Source organism: Carcharodon carcharias, chromosome 12 (assembly GCF_017639515.1).
Source record: "Carcharodon carcharias isolate sCarCar2 chromosome 12, sCarCar2.pri, whole genome shotgun sequence".
Classification (NCBI taxonomy): domain Eukaryota; kingdom Metazoa; phylum Chordata; class Chondrichthyes; order Lamniformes; family Lamnidae; genus Carcharodon; species Carcharodon carcharias.
In genome coordinates this window covers 87,914,410-87,939,927 of record NC_054478.1, presented here as the reverse complement: position 1 = coordinate 87,939,927, position 25,518 = coordinate 87,914,410, and the positions used below count along the sequence as shown (strand labels likewise).

The 25,518-nt window shown below is 40.2% G+C and overlaps 1 protein-coding gene across 2 annotated transcripts in view; it reads left to right on the top strand.

Annotated features, from left to right (window-relative positions):
• cwc22 (CWC22 spliceosome associated protein homolog) overlaps positions 1 to 25,518 on the top strand; it is a 114,476-nt gene that overhangs the window by 58,445 nt on the left and 30,513 nt on the right. For both annotated transcript variants that reach the window (XM_041200432.1, XM_041200431.1), the window contains exons 10-15: positions 1,042 to 1,177; positions 1,264 to 1,470; positions 2,639 to 2,701; positions 3,089 to 3,196; positions 7,715 to 7,799; positions 20,110 to 20,170. In XM_041200432.1, coding sequence (XP_041056366.1) covers positions 1,042 to 1,177; positions 1,264 to 1,470; positions 2,639 to 2,701; positions 3,089 to 3,196; positions 7,715 to 7,799; positions 20,110 to 20,170 — 660 coding nt within the window. The remainder of the gene's footprint in view (positions 1 to 1,041; positions 1,178 to 1,263; positions 1,471 to 2,638; positions 2,702 to 3,088; positions 3,197 to 7,714; positions 7,800 to 20,109; positions 20,171 to 25,518) is intronic.

The window sequence follows — 25,518 nt, the reverse complement described above, 5'->3', positions numbered from 1 at the left end:
GGCTCAGCCAGCTTGGCCTGTAATGGTGCTGCTGATCCACTCTCGGTGATGGACATTTGAAGTTTCCCACTCAGAGAATGATCTGTGTCTTGCCACCCCCAGTGCTTCCTCCGGTTCAACATGAAGTACTGATTCAACAGCTGAGAGTGATGGGTGGGGGACTGGTGGCGACGGTACATGGTAATCAGCAGAAGGTTACTTATGTTTGACTTGATACTGTGAGACTTCATGGGCTCTGGAGTCGATGTTCTGACTCCATCCTGACTCAGTACCTCTGCGCCGCCACCTCTGGTTCCAGTTCCACCGACAGGGCAAACCCAGGGTTGGTGATGGTGGTGTGTGGGACCTGTTCTCTAACTATGATTCTGAGAGTATGATTATGTCAGGCTGTTGCTTGACTAGCCTGTGAGATAGCACAAGCCCCCAGATGCTCGTAAGGAGGATTTTGCAGGGGTGACGGGGCTGAGTTTGCCATTGTAATTTCCGGTGCCGAGGTTGATGCTGGGTCATCCGTCCGGTTTCATCCTTTATCCAAATCTTTAGTGGTTTGCTACAACCGAGTGGCTTGCTAGGCCATTTCAGAGGGCAGTTAAGAGTCACATGTAGGCCAGGCCAGGTAAGGATGGCAGATTTCCTTAGTGAACCAGATGGGTTTTTACAACAATTGACAATGGTTTAATGGATTAGCCGTGGTCTCTGGATTACTCGACCAATGACAATACCACTATACCACCGCCTCCCCAAAATATATCAAGAATACAAAAAACCCTTGTGCATCCCCTTAGTTGCAGATTAAACCCTCCTTACTGAAAATTGCACATTTGCGTTCACTGCCTTCTGACCCAAGGGAAAAGTAGTGTATGCTGACTGACCAGGTAATGATGCAACATAAAGGGCAAGAAATTTGGAGAGAGTGGAGGAAGATCTTATATTTTTTTGTTCAAGATTTCATGAGAGAAAATAATTATTTTAAGAAGCAACAAAAATGCTAGATTTAAAAATTATATACCATAAAATATTTGTTTCTTGCTTCTGAATTAGGCCCATGAAGTGCTTTCTTTGGAAATGCTCACATTATTGCTCGAGCGGCCCACAGATGACAGTGTTGAAGTGTCAATTGCCTTTCTGAAGGAATGCGGAATGAAGCTAACAGAGGTTTCTCCTCGAGGCATTAATGGTAATTGTGTAGCTGAACTCATGTAGCATTTTAACATAATTAACTCCCAATTTTGCTTCTTGCTCAACCTTTGATTTTTGTTGCAGCAATATTTGAACGCCTTCGCAATATCCTTCATGAATCTCAGATTGATAAGCGCGTCCAGTACATGATTGAAGTGATGTTTGCAATTCGAAAAGATGGATTTAAGGATCACCCCATTATACCTGAAGGTCTTGATCTAGTTGAGGAGGAGGATCAATTTACTCATATGCTTCCTTTGGAAGATGAATATAATCCTGAAGATGTGCTAAGTATGTATTTAAATGAAGAGTTCCATAATTTGTCAACAACTGAAAAGAAAACTATCTTGTGTACATCTTAAGATTTTTTAATGCAAGTTTGCTGAACCTTGGCTCTTGATTTTCTCCTGTTCAGTTTTGTACAGTGGATATTTAATGTAATATACAAAATAATTTCTTGGAACAGTGTGGTGATTACATTAGATTATAATGTGAACTAATACATATGGATTCATTCTAAACTACCCAAAATGCACATGGGCCCAGATGATCTGATGGAATTAGTGACAAACATTCAGATGTTCATCGCTGTTGTGTGTTGGGACCCAGATGAAGTCCTGACCCACGTACATGCACCATACTTAACTGGGAATTTTGAACTTCCGATGGGCAGAGACGCTGCCTGGACCCCTCCATGGATGCTTCCGACACTGACCCCACCATTGTAGACTTGGGCTAGATACCCTAAACTTGCTCAGAAATTGACTCCAGAATACTTGAGCTGTTAACAACCTCCACCCAGCACCAATCTTCCAGTTATGTCCACTTTTAATACGTTGGATAATCAATAAAAAAAATGAATGCACTCTGAGCCCAAAATGCCTTCACAAACAGCGGTATCTTTTAAGTTTTGAGTAAGCGAAAAAAGGCAATACACTTAGAGGTCCAATGCACTTTACCTTTTATTTCATTTAAAGTACCTTTTCCCTTTCATGTCAAGACTTTCTCATGTTTCCTTACATTAAATTAAAGGTTCTACAAACTCGTAAAAACAATTAAAATGTTTCGAAAGATTAAAATACTTTTTTTTAAAAACGCTTAAGAACGTTAAAAACCTCACTATAACACTATAAGCCTTCTGGACCTTATGGGCATTCCATGTGCTGCTAACATCAAAGTGGGTGTGGCCTCAGTGCTTCTGTATCTTGCCTCTACTCCTCAAGACTGCCTTTGCAGATGGCTACATCCTACAACTGGGGTAGAAAGTCCCTTCAGCTCCAGCACAAAAAGACAAAGCCGCAGTTTTAATTGGGGCTAGCGCCACAGTCTCAGGTGACTGGATGACCTGGCTCAGTATTTAACAAACTTGTCATTTCTTGAGCATCATTACAATCACGTAGTTTTTGGGTGGTTGAAAAACTTAGATGAATTTTCACTGTGAAATCTCTTTCAAATATAGATGTCTTCAAGATGGATTCAGATTTCCTTGATAATGAACAGAAGTACAAAGATCTAAAAAGAGGTGAGTTTTGTAATTCATGATTTAATGAAAGACTCAAACCTAACTGTACAGCAGAAGCTACTACTTATTGGCTTTTAATAGCAGGATGTGTGAGGTGTGAAGGCATAAAAGCAGCTCAGTTAATTTTTATCCAGTAAGTTCTTGAACTCTCACCAGATACCAGATCAGTTGAAATTTTGTTTCAAGATTTCAGAATTACTCTTATTTTCAATATACCATATACTTGTTCCTTACATGTTGACCATCATATCCTTGGGTTGTATTTTATTTAAACTTAACTGCTGCTAGAAATACTCATCCAAAGTGGCTGGAAAGAAGAATAAAAATCATATGCATTGCTGATTATCACTATAAATTTAATGGTTATTATAACTACCTTCCACACAGAAATCCTTGATGAAGGTAGCAGTGACTCTGCGTCTGGTGATGAAGAAGCTGGTGGTGATGATGATGATAGTGATAATGACAATGATGAGGATGGCGATGAGGAAGAAGGTGTGGTTTTTCCTCCTTAATTTCAACATTACAGGTTTTGAACTTCATTGTACAAATATTATATTTCTATTACACTAAAATGATAACTTTATAACTTAAATATTTGTTGCAGTAGGTTACAGCATGTTTACATGGATTTGAGTTTTGGCATTTAATATTGCAAGAATCTTTTTTACTAGTTATCATGAAGCATCTATGAATTCAGATTTTATGGAACCCTCTTAAAATATTGCCCTTATCAGAAAAAGATGATCTTGCCATGTTTTTCAAGTTGGTTTTCCAAGCGTCGTGTTGCCAGCAAATCTACATTTTATTTCCCATCTCTAGTTGCTTTTGGAAATGATGTTTAGCCTTTCCATTGAATCATTTCAGTCGTTGGCAAGTGGAGTTCCCAAGATCTTGCTAGATTGCGAATTCCAAGATATTAACCCAGCAAAGATGAAAAAGAGGAAAACAAAGACTTGCATTTACATAGTACCTTTTAGGTTGTCCCAAAATGCTTTGCAGCCAAATAAGTTCTTTGAAAGTAGCCACTGTTGTAATTTAGGAAACAATATTTTAGAATGAGAATGTTGCGCCACTTGGAGCTAGTGGTTGCCGCTCTTGTCCTCCTCATTGGTAGAGGTAGTAGGAAATAAAAGTTTTGCTGACACGTATTCTTGGCATCCATTTTCTCCTGAAATACTTGCTGTCCTTCAGTCACAACAGTTGAAGGCATAGGGTCGGCTTCCTCTCGTTTGCTCACAGTTATCAGCTTGATCTCTCAACCGTTTCTCTTGACCCTTTCATGCAATTTTATTCAGCTGCTTGTGTCAGACAAGCCTTGGATGAACAACAAATCGCTCCATTTAACTGTAGGAAATACTTCATGTTTATATTCCACAAACTTGCTTGTTTGCCTTTTGATGTTCAATTCCTGCAACCAATTTTTTTTAAGAACATATGACGTTTAAACATGACTTATCCAAACCTGTTTAGCAATGGAAAATTTACCCAGAATATGACATTGGCCCTGTCTTTTATTTAACAATTCTTTTATTTGTTGTGCTTAGAAAATCCTGTTTACTATTTACTATTCATTTTCTATTAGCTACTAGCCTTAACTGTTCTAATCTTATTTTTTTGTTCTTATTTGTATTCACTTTTTTATTATTTTGTATTGTTTACCTTGCACTTTTCATATGCCTCCTTTAAGTCTCAGTTTCATTTTCTTTATCCAAGGAACTTTGTTGTTACACATTGAGATTTTTGATCTTTTGACTGGCAAAAGATTTTAGTTCATTTAAATTAAGTCTTGGCTATTAAGTTCTGTTCACAAGAGGTTAAATTTATGGAGGAGACAGGCTTTCGGGAATCTGGATTAGCTTCAATAAAGCGGCGGGCGAAATTGTGTTTCTTGCGTAACACGTGAGCTTTGAACAATGGGATTCATTAAAGCATCCAAACAATCTTTGCACACAATGCTAGAATGGCTGCATTCATTTGAGCCTCGTGGTAGGTAGCTGCCAGGAGTCCATGCTGAAGAGGACAATAGTGGGATTGTTTGGAAGCTTTCATGACCAATTGCCAAGCACAAAGAGATAGGGAAATGTTGGAACTGAAGCCTTTGGCTACCTCTCTGCAGGGACAAAATGTTAAACTAGAAGAATTTAGATTGGAAATCAGACAGAGAGGAAAGAAAAAAATCTCTTCTAAGGTGAGAGCCTACCAACGTCATAAGTTAGTTGTTCAATGGAGAGAACTTTACAAACTACAGAGATAGCATGGCATGCTTTTTGTTTTCAGTTGCATGCTAGAATATAAATTCTACTCATTTATGTATTGCATCTAAATCTTACCTTTTGTCATTATCTCTGTGGAGACCAATAATGTTTAAAAAGAAACTTGGAACTTCTAGTTAATAGTTGAGAAAATGTCATGACAAGATTTCACATTTTAAAACTTCTACTGCAACAAATGACTTTAAAAAAAGCACTTATATCTAAATACTCTTTCCTTTTTATAGGCAACTTATACTTTAAAATACAGAGAGGAACATTCCCACTTCATGCTTATCACACATTGTACTCTCAAAGGAATTACAGTCCTTATATCAAACAGTCCACAGTTGCTCCCAGCTTCCAGTGGGTTCTGTATCCCCTTTTCACCGAGTGGTAATTTTGATTGTAATGCCGTCAGGCATTTTTCTCAGTTTTTGGAGAGATCCTTAAATCAAACACCAGCAGTAAAGTTGTTCTGTTGATTATTCTTCCCCCTTGACATGCTAAGACGCATTTCCCACAACCTTTAGATAGCTACAGGATGCACCTCTTCAGCTAGAGACTGTCTTCTTCATGCGTCCAGCTGTGGTAGTTCACCAAGTCAAACAGCCTTTCTCTCTGCTGACTACACAAACCCTTGGCTATCTGTGATATTCACTGATTTGTAGGGAAACTTGTAACCTGATCTCAAAAGTGGCTTCCTCCCCCCCCCTTCCAATGGCAACATGAAACACATTAGCCTTGCACCTAGGTCGGAATGCTAATTAGCTATTTTTGATCCCTTTCATCTTAATGAGTTAATGGATAGTTTACAGTGCAACTGTTTACAATCTAATACCAAGGGCACCTTTCTGGGGACTTTGGAGAACTCATTCTACTCATGTCAGACTCAGACACTGCTGCTATTGTCTCCCAAGTGTAAAAGTTTTGCACCACCTTCTCTTCCTTTGACCAGAAACTGTACTGGACTAGCCATTTAAATACTGTGGCTGCAAGAGCAGGTCAGAGGCTAGGAATCCTGTGGCGAATAACTCACCTCCTGAGTCCACAAAGCCTGTCCACCATCTACAAGGCACAAGTCAGGAGAGTGATGGAATACTCTCCACTTGCCTGGATGAGTACAGCTCCAACACCATCATCCAGGACAAAGCAGCCTGCTTGATTGGCACCCCATCCACAAACATTCACTCCCTCCACCACTGACACATAGTGTCAGCAGTGCATGCCATCTACAAGTTGCACTGCAGGAACTCACCAAGCCTCCTTAGACAGCGCCTTCTAAACCTACAACCATTACCATCTAAAAGGACAAGGGCAGCAGACACAAGAGAATACCACCGCCTGGAGGTTCCCCTCCAAGCCACTCACCATCCTGACGTGGAAATATATTGCCATTCCTTCTCTGTCGCTGGGTTAAAACCCTGGAACTCCCTCCCTACTAGCACTGTGGACATACCTGCATCACATGGACTGCAGTGGCTCAAGAAGGCAACTCACCACCACCATCCCAAGGGCAATTAAGGATGGGCAATAAATGCTGGCCTAGCCAGTGACGCTCAAATCCTATGAATGAATAAAAAAAGCCAAGTCACCCAAGTTTACGATCAGGCAGACTGCAGAACAGGTCATGTGACCTTAACAAAAACAGAATTACCTGTAAAGACTCAGCAGGTCTGGCAGCATTGGCGGAAAAGAAAAGAGTTGACGTTTCGAGTCTTCATGACCCTTCAACAGAACTGATTAAATATTAGGAAAGGGGTGAAATATAAGCTGGTTTAAGGCGGGCGGGGGGGAAGAAGTGGGGGGTGGGGGGGAGCTGTGGTTGTAGGGACAAGCAAGCAGTGATAGGAGCAGATAATCAAAAGATGTCACAGACAAAGGAACAAAGAAGAGTTGAAGGTGGTGATATTATCTAAATGAATGTGCTAATTAAGAATAGATGGCAGGGCACTCAAGGTACAGCTCTAGTGGGGGTGGGGTGGAAAGAGTAGCAGGGCATACAAGATTTAAAAATAATGGAAATAGTGGGAAAAGAAAAATCTATATAAATTATTGGAAAAAACAAAAGAAAGGGGGAAGAAACAGAAAGGGGGTGGGGATGGAGGAGGGAGTTCAAGATCTAAAGTTGTTGAATTCAATATTCAGTCCGGAAGGCTGTAAAGTGCCTAGTCGGAAGATGAGGTGCTGTTCCTCCAGTTTGCATTGGGCTTCACTGGAACAATGCAGCAAGCTAAGGACAGACATGTGGGCAAGAGAGCAGGGTGGAGTGTTAAAATGGCAAGCGACAGGGAGGTTTGGGTCTTTCTTGCGGACAGACCGCAGGTGTTCTGCAAAGCGGTCACCCAGTTTACATTTGGTCTCTCCAATTACCTTGTTCATTTACCATAAATTTAAAGATGCAGCCCCTAAACATAATCTGATACATTGCTCAATTGTAACACTTTTTCATTAACTGCTTGTTTGTCAAGGAGAACAGCCAATTAGTCAATTATTTGCATTCAATAGAAACTTTGTTGAAAGGAGTTTATGTCATGCTCCTGGCACATTACCTGAGTGTGCAATGCATTTGTGGAGTTTTAACAATGTCACTTCACACTAACGTCTAAGTTGCACCAAAGCTAAAATGCTGATTTGTGTTGCTCTGGGTCTGGTTCACAGAATGGCAGAATAATGCACCAACATTTTAGCTTGGTGATTTTATTTCTTATGGATTTTTTTATATTTAAAACAGAATTGAAATTATTCCACTTTATTTTAGGGGAAAAGAAACTAACTATACATGACAAAACTGAAGTAAATCTGGTTTCATTTCGTCGTACTATTTATCTTGCTATCCAATCAAGGTAAGGAAATGTTTCAAAGCTTCTAAAATACTAACTTGAAAACACTTTTCAAGGAATCGAATCATAGAAAACAAATTCATTTAAAACAAATCTTAGAAAACCTCAGCCATATCTTTTGCCTGCAGTGTTGTTGCATACTGTTGTACAATGCTTTAAGATTTAGGTTATGTACAATGAAACATTAAGGTATGAAATGAGTAATTTAGAACTTTGTTTGAGTTGGGCTGAGCTGATGACCTCAAATTGTAATGTTTAGAGAAAATGCAGGATTCCTTATATTCTCATGAAGTTGATTTTGTTTTTAACCAGAAGGACATTTACCTAGTCAAGAAATATATGCCATATGAGTTTGCCTGCCAGAGTTTGGGTTATTAATTTATTCACCTTTCTGCCTAATTCTATTAGTTACTTGCTTGACTGTGATATATGGTCACAGTATTTGGTGTTCTTTTGTTGATTTTATTTCATAAATTTAGTACTGGTTGCTGAACTTAATAGCTTAAATAACTAGAGATAAAAATAATTCAACATGCCAATGGGTGAAGAGAATACGCAGATTGTAATGGGACAAAAAAAAGTTACAAGGAAGATGATATATTCTGCATTATATTTCTGCAAGATTTCTGTTTTGATGTTTTGGAAATAATTTAATTGGAGAATATATTAAATGATGGAGTTTTAAAAAGTATGTGGTATGATGATGCTTTTTTAACATCTGATTGAAAGAGAAATTATCTTATTTCTATGTCAGAATGTGTTGCATGAGGAGGAGAAAGACTAGAGATTTAACAGGCATCTTTGAAAGACTCCTTTAAGCACATCTCACAGGATTATTTATATGAAAGAACTAGGCATAAGCATCGTTGTTGAAGTTATTACTTGAATGCGATTATATGTGCCAATTTTATCTTTTTAGGAAGTAAAGCACGTGCGTTTTTTATAACCCCCAGCTAAACCAATCCCAAATCTGCTTGTGTAAAAAATGAAACTTCTCCACGGCTTTCACCAACTATGCTGCACATCTCTTTGAGATCATCTCTTTTTTGTGCACAGACAACTAGATATGTTTCTACAGTATCGCTGGTCTCTTGGTTTGCCCGTGCTTGTACCCATCTCTGATCAAAAAGATAGGATAATTTAATTGTCTTTCCCAACTGAAGTGAGTGAGCACTTTGAAACTACTGAATCAGCTGAGAAAACTTTGTTGTGATGTTGCTCTTTGTTTTTTTTTCTCACATTTGAATCTCTCCCACATCATGTACCATCCATAGTTGGTCGTGCGTAACCCATCCCAAAGTTTCTGCTATGCCTTCCCTACAAGTGACTGTCACGACATGTACTGAAACAGCCTGCTGGCCATTTGCTCTTTTTATCCTGTAGTGAAGTGCTTTTTAATTATTTTCAGGGAAATGCTTAGTTTCTGCTTGGCATGACTAAAGTTATGAATCAAATGGAGCACAAGCATGATTTCCACGAGTTTGTGGCATAGTATGGTGCTGAAAGAAAGGATTTATATCATGCTTTGTCTTAGCTGCTTTTTAAAACCAAAGAATTATTTTGTGATGTAGTCACAAGGCGTGGTTGAGGCATGAATGTTGGCCAGAACGCCGGAGAACTCCCTAGTCTCATGCAAATAATACAGTGGAATCTTTAATGCCACTTGAGAGGGCAGATGGAAATTGGATTTCAGTCAACATCTCATTGGAAAAAAAAGAGTACCTACCACTTGCAGTGAAGTGCTGACCTAGATTCTGTATTTGGGTCTCTGCAGCCAGGCTTTGATCTACAGCCTTCTAATTGAGAAGTGAGTGTGCAATCGTTGACCAAGAGTAAAACTGATTGTACTGGTTTACCTTGAGGAAGACCTTGAAATGTATATTAGTCCATGGCCTACTGCTGTTCCTATTCATCCCACTAAGGCTGTTGTGCAACTTGGTGATATCATGGCTGATCTGTGTCTTAAATACTTCCAGGTTTCTTGGCCCCATGCCTTTTTACACATATGGTGAGTAAAACTCTTTTGATCACAGAGTTAAAATTAATTCCACACTTACATGACCCTTTGCATAAAGAAGTGTTTTCTAACTTCTTTCTTGGCCTGGCAAGGTTATGTCCCTGTATCCTAGATGTTCCAAGTGGTGGATGAAAGGGCTTCTGCTCGTAAGTCTTTATACAGCAAGGATGACATCAGAGGTCATTTGACTATGCAAGCCTATGGCACTTCTCCAAACATTGCCCTCTTAAAAGAAAACACCCTGCGTATACTATCGTTTGCAGCTGCAAGTCAGTTACATACATGGTCTATGATAAAAGTCATCATGCATGTACAGAAAACTGGTCATTCTAATCTGACCCACTTCATCTGCCCCCACACACATTTCACACACAATCCTTAAAGCATTGAAGTTTTCTAATGGTTCACATGCTGGTTGTTAGTGGCTGTTTGTTTGGTGTCTGCTTGCTCCTGGGGTGGTGATTCCTCTCTAAGGAATGTTGCTGCTATAGTAATTGTGGCTGCTGATCCGTTGCCTTTGTGGGGGAATGGTTGACTTCTGAGACTGATGGTCTTTCAGTTCCTTGTACGGTTGGTGAATTCTCATATTCCTCATCAGCTTCTGCTATGATGGACCAGCTTCCCATCACTTGTACGTATATAATCTGCAGTTACGATATATTTGGTCGTCCATTTTCATCGTGTACGATCAAAGTGACAGCTTCTCTACACAGGTCCCAAGTTGCCAAGTGGGCTGATTTTTGTTGAGAGTGTTGAATTTTTGCATTCTGACTGGCTCTCCAATTCTCAACTCTGGCAATGATTTGGCTGTTTTATCAATGTAAAATTTGGCGTTCTGTCATTTCACTTTGATTTTGTCAGTCATACCTGTTCCCACTTCCAGCTTCAACAGTGTGTCAGCTATTGGAAGAATAGTTTGAGTACAGCATGACATTAGTCGCTGAGCTGGACTACTTTCCATGCCCTCAGTAGGTGTGTTTCTCCACTCTAAGATTGCCTTGTACACACCTGTGCTGTATCTGCTCTATTGTTTGATGATTCCTTTGGCAATTCGCCTCAGCCTTTCTATTTGACTGGAGATGATGTCCAGTACTAAATTTCCTAAACATTTGCCAAGCGACTGAATTCTTCACTTGTGAACTGAGGGCCACTGTTGTTCATCAAATAACGACTGAAATGTGCTTTCAAGAATTCTACGATCTCACTAGCAATCGTTGACGTCAGCTTGTCTTAACTCCCAGTACCCTGAATAGTAGTCAATGGTGACGATATATCAGTTCCAAAGAAAGTGAAGAGATCAACTTCAAACTATCCATGGTCTGTCTGGGATGTTGAGTCATGAGCAAATCTTTAGCATGCTTAGCTTGATGTTCAATACAAGCACTGACTGATATGGTCCTTGATCTCATTGCTCATGTTTGGCCCCTAGAACACTTTTCTCTCGCCTTCCTCAGACTAGATTGAATTCTTTGCTGGCTTACATGAATGTGCAATTGCGTCTCTTTCCCCATCTCCTTCAGGACGATGACTCTAGCTCCTTTGTACAAGTTGCCATCTTGGGCAATCACTTCATCCCCATATAGGAGAGTATTGGGCATAACAGCAGATGTGTCCTTGATGGTTTCCAGCCATCTTTTCATTACTACTTCCTGCAGCACTTGGAAAGTTACATCTCATCGTGTAGTTTGCTTGATCTAAGAAAGACACTTAGCTGTTTGATTCAATGTCTGCTGGGCTGATGACTTCTAGAGCATGATGTGCTGTTGCTTGCTGTTGAACCTGGAAGATTTCACACTGCATACTAGCATCAGCAACTTTCTTCTAAAGGAGTGCAGTTCTTGACAAGATGTTGGCAATGTACATTCACTTCCCCTGCTTGTACTTCACATTGTCATGAAGCTATTGATGTATACATTATTGGAAAATATTTTTCTTTAAAATAGAAATTTAGTCTGTGGGCGCGGCTTAGTTGGAGTAAAGCCAGCTAGTGCTTTGTATACTAGCTTTGATGTGTAAGAGAGTGTATTTGCATTTTTTTGAATAGAGCATTCAAGAAATGGGGTGAAAACTACCGCCTACCTAGCAGATACCAAGCAATATGTTTGTATTACTAATAAAATTGGTACTATGAAAGGGATTTTATTGCTAAAAGGTGGAGTTCAAAGAGGCTGGTGATACAATGAGAATTTATATTCAATGAGCGGTGCTAGGTATAACTTAAGTTTTGTGTGTGTAGAGCGGAGACAATGTGAGATCAAAAGCAGCTATAAGCCGCCAACTGTCTCCACAGGAACCAAAGTGAAAAGAAACTAATTTTGAATTTGTAAGGTGAAAATGCTTTGCCTGGTGTTTGGTTAAGTCTATGGGTTGCTGTTGCCTTAATGGAGATTAGTTTGGCAATTTGTTAAAAGTTATGGTAGTAGTAATTTGAAGCCATGTGTATATATATTTTAACCTGTGTAAATTAATAAAATGTTTTGTTTAGTTTAATGTAAAATTTTGAGAACTGGGTGGTCTGATTTCTGAATTTAGAGTTGCATCTCAAACATAACACTTAAAATTATGGGTTGTGACAGATATTTAAAGTTTCCCTCTGGGACTTTTAAATAACTGAGCTGTAATAATCTCAGCAGGGTCATAACAACTTCCAAATGATATCTCTGCATCCTCATCAGATGCTTTGGAACAATTTTTGTTATTCATTCAGGGCTAGACCAGCATTTATTACACATCCCTAATTGCCCTTGCCCAGAGGGCACTTAAGAGCCAACCACACTGCTGCGGGCCTGGAGTCACATGTAGGCCAGACCAGACCAGTTAAGGACAGCAGACTTCCTTCCCTAAAGGACATTAGTGAACCAGATGGGTTTTTAGAACAATCAACATTGGTTTCATGGACATCATTAGACTTTTAATTCCAGATTTTTAATGAATTCAAATTCCACCATCTGCCGTGGCGGGATCTGAACAAGTTCAGCTACAATACCACTAGGCCATCGTCTCCCCGCTAAGTGTTGAAGTGGTTTGAGAAAGATGCTTTGAAGTGGCTTGTGGTCAGACTCTATTGTCACTGTCTCCCCCAAGCAGGTACTGATTAAAATTCTTGCAAGTAAAGACAATAGCCGGGCACACTTTCTCAGCCTGTGTGTAGTAGTGTTAATTTTGTGTTACCAGCCTGGATGCCAATGCAACTGATGGCTCTTGTTGAATGAGGGTTAATCCAAGTCCTGCCTCACTGGCATCATACTGCAGGGTGACCTCATCATTAACGCCAGTGCTGAGAAATTACAATTTTGTCGTCCCTAATTGATGCGACTGAAAGCTGGTCATTTTGCTGTGCCCCAATGCCATTGAACATCCTTTGCAATGAATTTGCAGAGAAATCCATAGAAATTACATTCATAGATATTTCCTTTTCTGTTCATAAATGTTTTAATTTAATTTTTTTAATTTCTAAAGGTGTTAATGGCCTCATTACTTCTGAAATCAGTGTACAAATCTTCTTGTAATAAATACAAATTGCAAAGCCATTGTGATAACGTGGCCCAGTTTCCCTTTTGAATTTGACCTGCCTAGCACACATCATCTGCCATATCATAACAGAAGAATGTAAAATGGGCAGACACAAGACAGATGCATTTTAATGCGGAGAGGCGTGAAGTGATGAAGCTTATGAGAATCAACATTGAGAACCTGTATAATCTGAATGTAACTATTTTGAAGAGATTGCAAGAGCAGAGGGACCTTGTCTTTGAAGGAGGCATGGCAAGATGGTACTGTAGTTAAAGCGTGTCGGATGCATTGCTTTGTAAATAGGGCTTTTGAATACGTAAACAAAGTAGTCGAGAGGAAATGTTTTCACGTAGGTATGTTAAGGCCTGAACATACTAGCTGAAAGAATGGTAGAATCAGATTCCATTGGAACTTTCAAAAGACAATTGGACATGTCCTTGAAGAGAACTAATTTCCAACGTTATGCAGAAAATGCTTGAGTTTTGGAGCAAATTGGGCAGCTCTTCCAAAGAACTGGCGCAGACAGGCACGACAGGTCAGATGACCGCCTCGTGTGGCTGACAGATTCCATACTTTGAATTCATTAAATAATTGCCTTTGCTTTTATTATGCACATACATAAAGACGAGTATACATATAATTTAGGAGCAGGAGTAGGCCACTTGGCCCTCCGAGCCTGCTCTACCATTCAACAAGATCATGGCTGATCTGATTGTAGCCTCACCCCCACATTCCCACCTATCCCCACCACCTTGCTTATCAAGAATCTATCTAGCTCTGCCTTAAAAATAACCAAAGGCTCTGCTTCCACCACCTTGTGAGGAAGAGCATTCCAAAGACTCTCAACCCTCTGAGAAAAAAATTCTCCTCATCTCTGTCCTTATTGGATGACCCCTTACTATTAAACTGTGGCCCCTAGTACTAGATCCTTCCGCGAAAGGAAGTATCCTTTCCACGTCCACCCTGTCAAGACCCCTCAGGATCTTATATGTTTCAATCAGATTGCCTCTTACTCTTCTAAACTCCAGCAGATACAAGCCTAGCCAGACCAACCTTTCCTTATATGACAACCAGCCCAATCCAGGTAGTAGTTAAATAAACCTTTTCTGAATTGCTTCCAATGCATGTACTCATCCTTCCTTAAATAAGGAAGCCAGTACGGTACACAGTACTCCAGATGTGGCCTCACCAATGCAAACTTATTAGCAAACATTTATGCAAATTATGACACTTGTTCATTCTTCATGGATGAAAAGAATGTGTGTTGCAGTTTGTGGGAGATTATACCTTATGTCATTCACCTTTCCAGATTGAACACGATTATGTTTGTAAACGTAATTGCAGATGACTAAAACCTGGGTTCTGTTCAAAGGGAGACAGCATGCATATAGTTGGTCGCTCAGTGCCCCCTTAGTTTCGTTATTGTATTTGTTGGTTATTATGTAATGCTGCCACTATGCTGCAAATGCCATTTGAAAATTCACCCTACTTTGAGTGGCGCAGCCTTCTAAATTATGCTGTTGCACTCAGTGCATTATGGCAAAAGCAAACCTCTTGGCACATGTCTAAATACTTATATATTGCTGTAACCAGCTGGGGAAAATATTTATTTTGTTTAAGGTCAAACTCACCCGTCATTATTAATAAAAGGTAAAAACATAAAGATGATTAATGCAGATCTCTTGAGACTCTATTTAAAATTTCAGGTTTTAAATATTCAGAGGGCTGGTTCCAATTAAATCTCCCATTTTGAAGCTGAAGGGGTGCAAGCCTGCTGCAGGGCGTAACCAAAATTTAGATGTGCTAGTTAAGAGTTAAATTGTGCATGATCTTTTGCATTACTGAAGTAGAAATTACTGAAATAAATGTACATTACTATAAATAAATATTACGACTGGAGATCAGGACATGAGGAAAAGGCCTCCAATTGTTTAGTTAAGTTACCGTGTCAATAGATAAATTGGGTCACCTAAGAACACGAGCGAATAGTTAACCTGCGCAATAAGGCAACATGGGTATAGAAAGTTTTGTCAAGTTTAGGGGAACTCTGACAAGTACTAAAGTCATTAATGCTTGGAATTGGAACCAGCTTGGAGAAACAAATCACTTTCTGCTCTTGCACTAAAGAGCAAACAAACTAAGTTGCTCTGAGGCATGCCAATAACTTTTTATTTAATTTGGAGAGCTAAGTGGGCTTGAATTAAAAGATCTCTGTCATTCAGATTTTTGCCCTTGATTGCTGATGCACAGGTCCCCAAGGTACCATTTTTTTTCACTTAAAACAATATATTTTAATTGAATGCATTTGCCATTTGGATTTGAGACCTACAGCAGTGCTTGTTGAATTGCCTGCAGTTTAACTTATTTCCACTTTATCTTGAATTCTTGCAAACCTGGTAGGAAATGAAATGTAATCTCTAAGAACCAACTTGCTGTTCATATTTAGAATTTCTCAGTTAAGTGTTAAAATCACAATGAAATTGTAAAGCTCTGTTAATTGTGACATTCTATTCGTCCACCAGACTATTTCTTCCTGAACTGTGGTATTTACCAAGAATTAGCTATGCTTCCCTTCCTTTTTCATTGTCAGTATAGTAAAGACTAGAGATATTTGACTATTGACTGGTACTGGCTGGGCGCTGGATGTCTTTTTGGTTGATGCAGAGTGTCAAATTTGTTATTTTATTGGTATCAATCACAAGGTACTTTTGAAACACTGACACCACAATATTGTCAAAAAACTAATTATTAAACCACCCTCATTATCCCAGTTTGTTGTATAATCTGAAGTTTTTCTTGGTTATCTACTTAGATAGTTGTCAGATGAAGAACCTGGAGTATGGAATGAAAATTGGCCCTACAAGTTTTGTCTTTTCACCAGTGCATTCTGTGGCTGACTCAACCCAACCTAATTTACCTCTTGAAGAAATATTCTGAAAACTTTTTGTTCATCCAAACCTCAAACCCCAAGCAAATGAATCCAAGTTCCAGAATACCTATCCAAAACTTTTTTTTAAATTATCTGTTTGGTATCCTCAACAGCTAAGGAATATAGCCCAGCTGAAGAGTTTTTAGTGAAACAGCGTGTGCTGTTATTTCCTATGAAAGTACTTTTGGATTTTTGGTTGGACAATGCTGGCAAAGCCCAATTTTTTAGTTGTCCGTACTATGAAAGCAGGCCTTCTCCTTGAATTTCTACTGTCCTTCAGTGATGGTACAACTACAGTCGTGTTGGAGAATTGCAGGATTCTGGCCCATGGTTGACAAAAGGATGATATATGACTTGGTGGAGGACTTGGACATGATGTTGACATACATGTGCAGCACTGGTTCTTGGGGTAATGGTACTGTCAAAGTAAACTTGGCTCACCCTGAGTCACACGCAAACCAGTGGTGCAGGGGTTGAAAATCAAATTGATTATTGGAGGTACTGATCAAGTAGGTTCCTCTGTCCTGGACAGTATTGAGCTTCATGAGTATTGTTACTGCAACCATCCTGGCATGCAATATACAGCACTACTATTACCTCAGTGTTGAATTCCTTCTTGCAGTGCAATTGCACTTTTGTTTTCAAAATGCGACAGTTCTAATCGAGTATATCAGCTGAGCGGTCTTGATTAGACAGGTCATTAAAGGTGGTAGCGCAATAGGAAAGACCAAAAAGGTAATAGAATTCTTGATTTTTGCATGTAAAGACATGGAACAAAAAACTTGCAGAAGACCTTAATTATCCTGCTGAAGTACTGTGTATAGGAAGCATTTCAAAGCAATGAGGAAAAATCACTAGGTTGTTGGCAAGAATAAGGGATTGTTGCCTGGTTGAGCAACTTGAGATATTAAGACTCTCTTCACTGGAGTTGGAAGGGTTAAAGTGCAAGATAATTAGACTAACTTCAAGATTATGAAGTTATGATATGGCAATTAGTGATTGTTTGCACTGTTCAGTGAAACAGTAATGAGGAAGCTTAAATATTCAATAGTCACCAAAATCAAGGGACACTCGATTTCTATTCTATACTGTTAGAATGTGCAATGAGATCAGGTTTGTGGAGGGAAACAGCAGCGCAAACTTAATCAGCTGACTGACTGCCTCGTTTCTGTGTTGCATGATTCCACTGCAATTCTCAGCTCTCCAATTCCACTTAGCAATCAAAACTAGCACACACAAACAACCCTTGGAACCATTCCCTGTCAAAAAGCAGTGCACTGATTCTTGGACAGTTTAGGCTGATGCATGTTGTCAATTTATTAATTTTATCTCACCACAGGGCTTCAAGCTTGAACTTTGGATTTTTTTCATGATAGCTCCCTCTGTTTATAACCAGGGCTTTCCTCCTAATCATGGATGTAACCCAGATTTACTTTGGGGCCGTTTGCTTGCACATAATGAGCCCATTCCTTCTGATCAGTCTGCGACTCTTTAACTTGTGCTAAATTACAGTTCCACAGGAATTGGAAGACCTGCATTATTTGGCAAATGATCATTCTTGATGTGAGCCGACATAATGTTATTTTATCATGGATAATATAACAGTCTACTCCTGACATCTATACATAGATCTTTACATAATGTAAAATGAAAACTCTGGCCTCCGCTTAGAGCAAACACCTATCCACATGTCAATTTGCACACCTGATCCCAAGCTGCAGTATATTAGAAGCAGTTTAAGATTACCTGTGAACATATATATGCCCATGCTTATCTGGATATTTAAGATCTTACAGCAGAATTCTGGAAACCCATTGACTCTGGTCATCTGCTAGCTTTTTTTGCTGGATTAGTAATTGAGGCTTAGAATTTAAATGTTGAGAGGCTGCTTCCCTGTCTCATAAATCGAGAAATAGGAATATTGGGACAAGGAGTTGGACATTTAGGACTGACATGAGAAACTTTTTTATTCAGAGGGTTATGAATCTTAGGAATTTTCAACCCCCGAGGGCTGTGGGTGCTTAGTCAATGAGTATATTCAGAAGTAAGATCGAGATGTTTGGGCACAAAGTCAATTAGGGAATGTGGGGAAAGACCAAGAAAGATGAATGATGGAACAGGTTTGAGACTTAGAGCCTATTTTTGCTCATAATGTTTTAATCTCACCATTACAATTTGGGAAATTAATTTCAGTAAAATCTGATAATTTGAAAGCTAATATAAAAACCTAATGATTTTATTAATGCTCTACAGGGAGGAGAACATGCCACCCTGACCCAATAAAGATGGGTGTGACCCAATAAAGATCTTTAAGATTATGAAAGAGTTTAATAGGTTAGTTGTACAATGTCTGCAATGGTGGGAGTCTGAAAGCTGCAGGTGTTAAATTTAAAATGGCAACTGATAAATCCAATTGGGAATTCAGGAAAAACTCCTTTATGCAAAGAGTGTTAAGAATGTGCAATGCACTACCAGAAAGATTAGCTGAGATAGCAAAGATGTATTAAGGGGTAGCAGGGCAAGCACATGAGGAATAAAGTAATAGAAGGATATTGATGAGATTAGATGAACGAAGGGTTTGAGGCATAAACACTGGCTGAGTGACCTGTTTCTGTGATTTAGACTGTACGTAATTATGTATGTAATACATGTGACTCCAGTCCAACATTACTTGATTAACTCTGAAGTACTCTGGCTAAGAGGGATGGGAAGTAAATGCAGCCTTGCAAGCAGTATGCTTATTCAGCAAATATTTTTTAAAACAAAGGACGCAGTGGGAAGATCAGAATCCTTTGCATCATCACCAGTGATGCAGCACTACTGGTGAAAGGTTATGTTGTATACTACAGAACTAGCACGCTGCTTCCAGGGCCTTCCCATAATGAACCCAAACACTCCAGCATAATTTAGTTTAAAAAAAGTTGTATTTGTATTAACTGGGACTTGACCATAAAACCATAAAAAACTTCAAAAATTATTATAAATATGAAGCAACTAATTAACTTGCCTGTGCTTGGATTTTCACTTAATTTACAGTCCATTGTTGCATCCCATTGAAGTGGTAGCAGGACAGTTTTCTCACCTGAGTTAGAGTGCATTGAAAGACTTGGGAAAGTCGCTCAGTGTAACAAAATCACAGACTTTGAGTCTATGTCAGGGGAATGTGGTTCCTGTCTTTGAGCCAGTGACAGGTTAGCATATTGATAATATTTGTCACATATTATGCATCAAGGGTCTGAACAAGTTTCAATTCACCCAGATTGGATAACCCCAAAAGCTTTGGCATACAATGAATTGAAGGTCTATAGATCATTCCTCAGAGTTTAGCACAGTGCAATGTCTAAACTGTACGCTGTTCATGTAACATGTCAAATATATACAAACAAGTGTTTGAATTTGTGTAGCCACCACTGAGTAAACTGCCTTGAATGGTGCAAGGAAAAATAGGTTGGCAGAAACATTTTTGAGCAAGAGGGAGAGGAGGCTGTAATGTTGAGGAAGAAAAATTATGCAAGTGCACAACAAATGATGGTTTCTTGCTTGGAATCAGGCTACAAACACTTCTGAAAATGTTGCACAATTAAAGTATATTGATGGTACTCGAAGCCTGTGAAATATTGAATAGAAAAATGTAAGTAAGAAAATTGTGATTATGATTTGTGCCCAATTTCTTTTTCCTAAATTCATAACGTTAATTAATTGTTGAATACAACATTATTCATTTTGATTTTATTTCTTTATTTGATGCTTAATTTAATTTTTTGGTTTAATTGCAATTTGAATGAAAGGTGTGATCACATCATATTTTGAGGCTTTGTTTAATGATATTTAAAGTACTTTTTATATTTCTACAGTTTGGACTTTGAAGAATGTGCTCATAAATTATTGAAGATGGAATTTCCTGAAAGTCAAACTGTAAGTATTGATTTGCTTATGCTCAGGTTGTTGGCAGAATGTTGGTACAGCTGAAAATAAGACAGTTAAATGTTGCTGTCACCCATAAGGAACATGACTGATCTAAATTGTTCAACCAAGTACTGCCCGAGCCCTGTAATGCTGTTAACCATAGCAAATATGATAACGTCAAGATATGTATAGCCTTATGGCAGGGAAGCCCGTGAAGTTAAGATACAGCAACAGGTGTGGAAGTTGGGTTAACTTTTGAGAACGGACAAAAAGTCAGCTGAAGGGTAGAAACCAGTCGATTCTTGTTTCAGAAGTTGTATCACGATGGGCATGGTAAGGGTGTGAACCGGTGTCTCTCAGGGTTTGGTGTTAAGAATCATATTGTTTCTCATATGCATCAACAACTTGGAATCAAATTTTGTCAAATTTATAGGTCATAAGCCTGAATAGACTTGAAACCATTGGAACAGTTGGATGCCTTGTTAAGGGACAGTCACACTTTTCTGATTGATTAGCTAAGACGAAGTGATTGATCTTCCTTATCCATATTTGTCTTTTATGAATTTTGTATATTAAGTCCACTATAAGTTGAACAGTTTCTTTTTTCATCTTTAATTATGATTTTTTTCTAAGTACCGTTTTAAATCAAATATTGTGCAAGTGGTCTCTTCTTGAGATAGAAGTGAATCAAGAATGGAATAATTCCCTTCTGCACCTTTTCAGTTTGTTTCATACAAGGAAAAACTTTTGTTCCACAATTAATAAATTAACTCTATAATCTATAACTCTATAATCAGAGCATAGGCATAAGCAGGACCAGGAAATAAATTTTTAGCACATCTGGCCAAAATGAGAGTTCAAAAATAGGTTACACAAACAACTTTGTATATCTCTCAATTAGTTTTTCACAGCAAATGATTGTCTAGCTATCATAAAATTGCTCCCGATTTCTGCCTTGCTTGCTTCACTGGGCATTCCTCTATTCCATTCATCATCCCACTTCTGTGCTTTATTCCATGCGCTATGGGCAACATTAAGTTTATTTTCAGAGTTCAACTTGACAATACAATTAAGAATCATAAATCCTTTAATAAAATCCTCTTTTGTCCGCTTCACTACGAACAAACTTCAGTTTTTCTGTGGTCACTCCATGTAGCTTTGATGCCAGGCATCAAGGTTGACCTTTTGCACCATCATGTTCCTGCTGTAATATCGAAAATATGGTTTCGTTTTCAGTTATATCCTGCTCTTGGTACTTGGCTGGTGATGTTGTCAAGTTATGTGCCTCTGTGTATTAACTGAGGGATTGGAATTTAGTCAATTATCACTCATCTTGGAAAATAAACTTATTTGAGCAATGTGGTTGTATCAATAACCTGCTACATTAGATAGGATCAAGTGAAGGGTGAAGTGAAGTGGAAGGAATTACAGAATCACACAATCACACAGTGCAGAAGAGGCCTTTCGGCCCATCAAGTCTGCACCGACACATGAGAAACACCTGACCTATTTACCTAATCCCATTTACCAGCACTTGGCCCATAGCCTTGAATGTTATGACGTGCCAAGTGCTCATCCAGGTACTTTTTAAAGGATGTGAGGCAACCCACCTCCACCACCCTCCCAGGCAGCACACTCCAAACTGTCACCACCCTCTGGGTAAAAAGGTTTTTCCTCACATTCCCCCTAAACCTCCTGCCCCTCGCCTTGAACTTGTGTCCCCTCATGACTGACTCTTCAACTAAGGGGAACAGCTGCTCCCTATCCACCCTGTCCATGCCCCTCATAATCTTGTACACTTCGATCAGGTCACCCCTCAGTCTTCTCTGCTCCAACGAAAACAACACAGGTCTACCCAACCTCTCCTCACTACTTAAATGTTTCATCCCAGGCAACATCTTAGTGAATCTCCTCTGCACCCTCTCCAGTGCAATCACATCCTTCCTATAATGTGGCGACCAGAACTGTATGCAGTATTCCAGCTGTGGCCTCACCAAGGTTCTATACAACTCCAACATGACCTCCATACTTTTGTAATCTATGCCTCGATTGATAAAGGCAAGTGTTCCATATACCTTTTTCACCATCCCACTGACCCTCCGCCTTCAAAGATCTATGGACACACACGCCAAGGTCCCTTTGTTCCTCAGAACTTCCTAGTGCCGTTCGTTGAATACTTCCTTGTCAAATTACTCCTTCCAAAGTGTATCACCTCACACTTTTCAGGGTTAAATTCCATCTGCCACTTATCTGCCCATTTGACCATCGCGTCTATATCTTCCTGTAGCCCAAGACGCGCAACCTCACTGTTAGCCACCCGGCCAATCTTTGTGTCATCCGCAAACTTACTCATCCTCCCCCCCACATAGTCATCTATGTCGTTTATATAAATGACGAATAATAGGGGACCCAGTACAGATCCCTGTGGTACGCCACTGGACACTGGCTTCCAGTCAATAAAGCAGTCTTCTGTCATCACCCTCTGTCTCCTACAACTAAGCCAACTTTGAATCCACCTTATCAAATTACCCTGTATCCCATGTGCATTTGCCTTCTTTATAAGTCTCCCATGTGGGACCTTGTCAGAGGCTTTGCTGAAATCCTTATATCCTACATCAACTGCACTACCCTCATCTACACACCTGGTCACCTCCTCAAAAAATTCAATCAAATTTGTTAGACATGACCTCCCTCTGACAAAGCCATGCTGACTATCCCTGATCAAACCTTGATTCTCCAAGTGGAGATAGATTCTCTACTTCAGAATTTTCTCCAATAGTTTCCCTACCACTGACGTGAGACTCACTGGCCTGTAGTTCCTGGCTTATCTCTACAACCCTTCTTTAATAGCAGAACTACATTAGCTGTTCTCCAGTCCTCTGGCACCTCCCCCATGGCCAGAGAGGAATTAAAAATTTGAGTCAGAGCCCTTACAATCTCCTCCCTTGCCTCCCTCAGCAGTCTGGGACTCAAATCATCCGGACTTGGATCGTTCAACACTCTAGCGATGTCCCCTGGCTCCACCCATAGATTGCCCTCTTGGTCACTAATGGGCCCTCCTCTTTCCCTGGTAATCCTCTTCCCATTGATATACTTTTAAAATATCTTGGGATTTTCTCTACTTTTGCCAGCCAGAGTTTACTCATATCCCCTCTTTGCTCTCCTAATTGCTTTCCTAAGCTCCACCCTGCACTTTCTGTACTCTACTAATGCCTCCGCTGATTTCCTCCCCTTCTACCTGCTAAAAGCCTCTATTTTCCTTCTCATCATATCTCTGGTCATCTATGGTTCCCTGGGCTTGTTACTCCTTCCTATCACCCAGGAGGGAACATGTTGAGCCTGTACCTTCCCCATTTCCGTTTTGAACCCCCCCCCCCCCCCCCCCCCCCAGCTCACTTGAAGATTCTTTCTCCCGGAATATTGAGCTGCCAATCCTGCCCCTCCCTCGACCATGTCTCTGTGATGGCTACTATATCACAATTCCGTGTGTCAATCCTCACCCTTAACTCATCCGTTTTACCTGTAATACTCCTGGCATTAAAATAGAGGCCATCCAGCCTTGCCGAACTCCCTTGAAACTTAATGCAGCTGTACTCCTTCTGACTTGATTGTTTTACTGTATTATGATGTGTTCCTATTCTGCTAACATTCTGTGTCCCCTCCCCCTGCCGAATTTGTTTAAAATCCTCCCAACAGCATTAACAAACCCGCCCACAAGGATGTTAGTCCCGCTCTGGTTCAGATGTAGACCGTCCCACTTGTACGGGTCCCACCTTCCCCAGAAACAGTCCCAGTGATCCAGGAATCTAAAACCCTCCCTCCTGTACCAACCCTTAAGCCATGTATTCATCTGCGCTATCCTCCTTTTTCTGTGCTCACTAGCACGTGGCACTGGGAGTAATCCAGAGATTACAACCCGAGAGGTCCTGCTTTTTACTTTACTGTCTAACTCCCTGAATTCTTGCTGCAAGACCTCATCCTTCTTTCTACCTATGTCATTGGTATCAACATATACCATGACCTCTGCCTTATCAGCCTCCCCCTTCAGGATGCCCTGCAGCCGTTCAGTGACATCCCGGACCCTGGCACCAGGGAGGCAACACACCATCCTGGAGTCACATTGACGGCCACAGTAGTGCCTATCTGTTCCCCTGACTATAGAATCCCCTGTTACTATTGCACTTCCTCTCTTTCTCCCATCCTGTACAAACAGGCTGCTTCTGGTGGCAGAAGCTTGGCTCTGTCTGCACTCCCGGGAGGAACCAGCGCCCTCATCAGCCTCCAAAAAGGAATACCGATTTGCGAGCTGGATCCCAGGGGACTCCTGAATTACCTGCCTGTTTCTCTTGGACTGCCTGGTGGTCACCCATTCCCTTCCTTCCTCAAGTCCCTTCAGCTGCAGTGTGAGCACCTCTCTAAACATGCTATCCACGATGCTCTCAAACTCGCGAATGCGCCACAGTGTCCTCAGCCGCCGTTCCAGCTCTGAAATACGAGCTTCCAGGAGCTGCAGCTGGACACACTTCCTGCACACATATTGGTCCTGGGCACTGGAAATGTTCCCGGCTTCCCACATGGAGCATGAGGAGCAGTTGAGGATGAGAAGTTTCATGTTGAAATGTTGGGAGACAAGAAGCCTTAGAGATCATAAAACTAAAGGCTGACACTCCAGTGCAGCCTTGAGGGAGTGCAGCACTGTCAGAGGTGCCATTATTTGGAAGCGATGTTGAACTGAAGCCCCATAGGCTTCCCTGGTGGATGTGAAAAATTCCATGGCACTATTTCGAAGAAGAGCAGAGGAGTTATCCCGGGTATCCTGGCCAATATTTATTCTTCAATCAACATCACCAAAAACAGATTATCTGGTCATTATAACTTTGTGGGAGCTTGTTGTGTGTAAAGTGGCTGCCGCTTCTTAAGTATAAGTGACTGCACTTCTTTGGTTGCAAAGCACTTGGAGACATCTGGCGGTCATGAAAAGCGCTTTTTCATGCAAATCTTTCTTGCTTTTTAAAAGAATTGTTCTGTACTGGTGGGATGGGCAAGTCTGACCTTGTGCAGCATACGTGTGCAACAGAACTTTGTTCAAACTGGAGTTGCTGGAGGGTGGAAGATGACAAACTTGCAAGGAGTGTTTTGGGATATTCAAGTCTTTAGGTGACAAAGGGCATGTGTCAGATTTCACAGGGAGGGGAATAGAAGTCTGGTAGGATGTTTAAGTAAGCATTTTTGTGACAGAATGCCGAGGGAGTCTACAGCTCAGCTCCAAGTCAAACGACATTGTGGGCTTCAACTGGTAATTTCCCCCAAAAATAACTCCAAGATTGGGTTCAATCCAATAAATCATAAACAGAAAT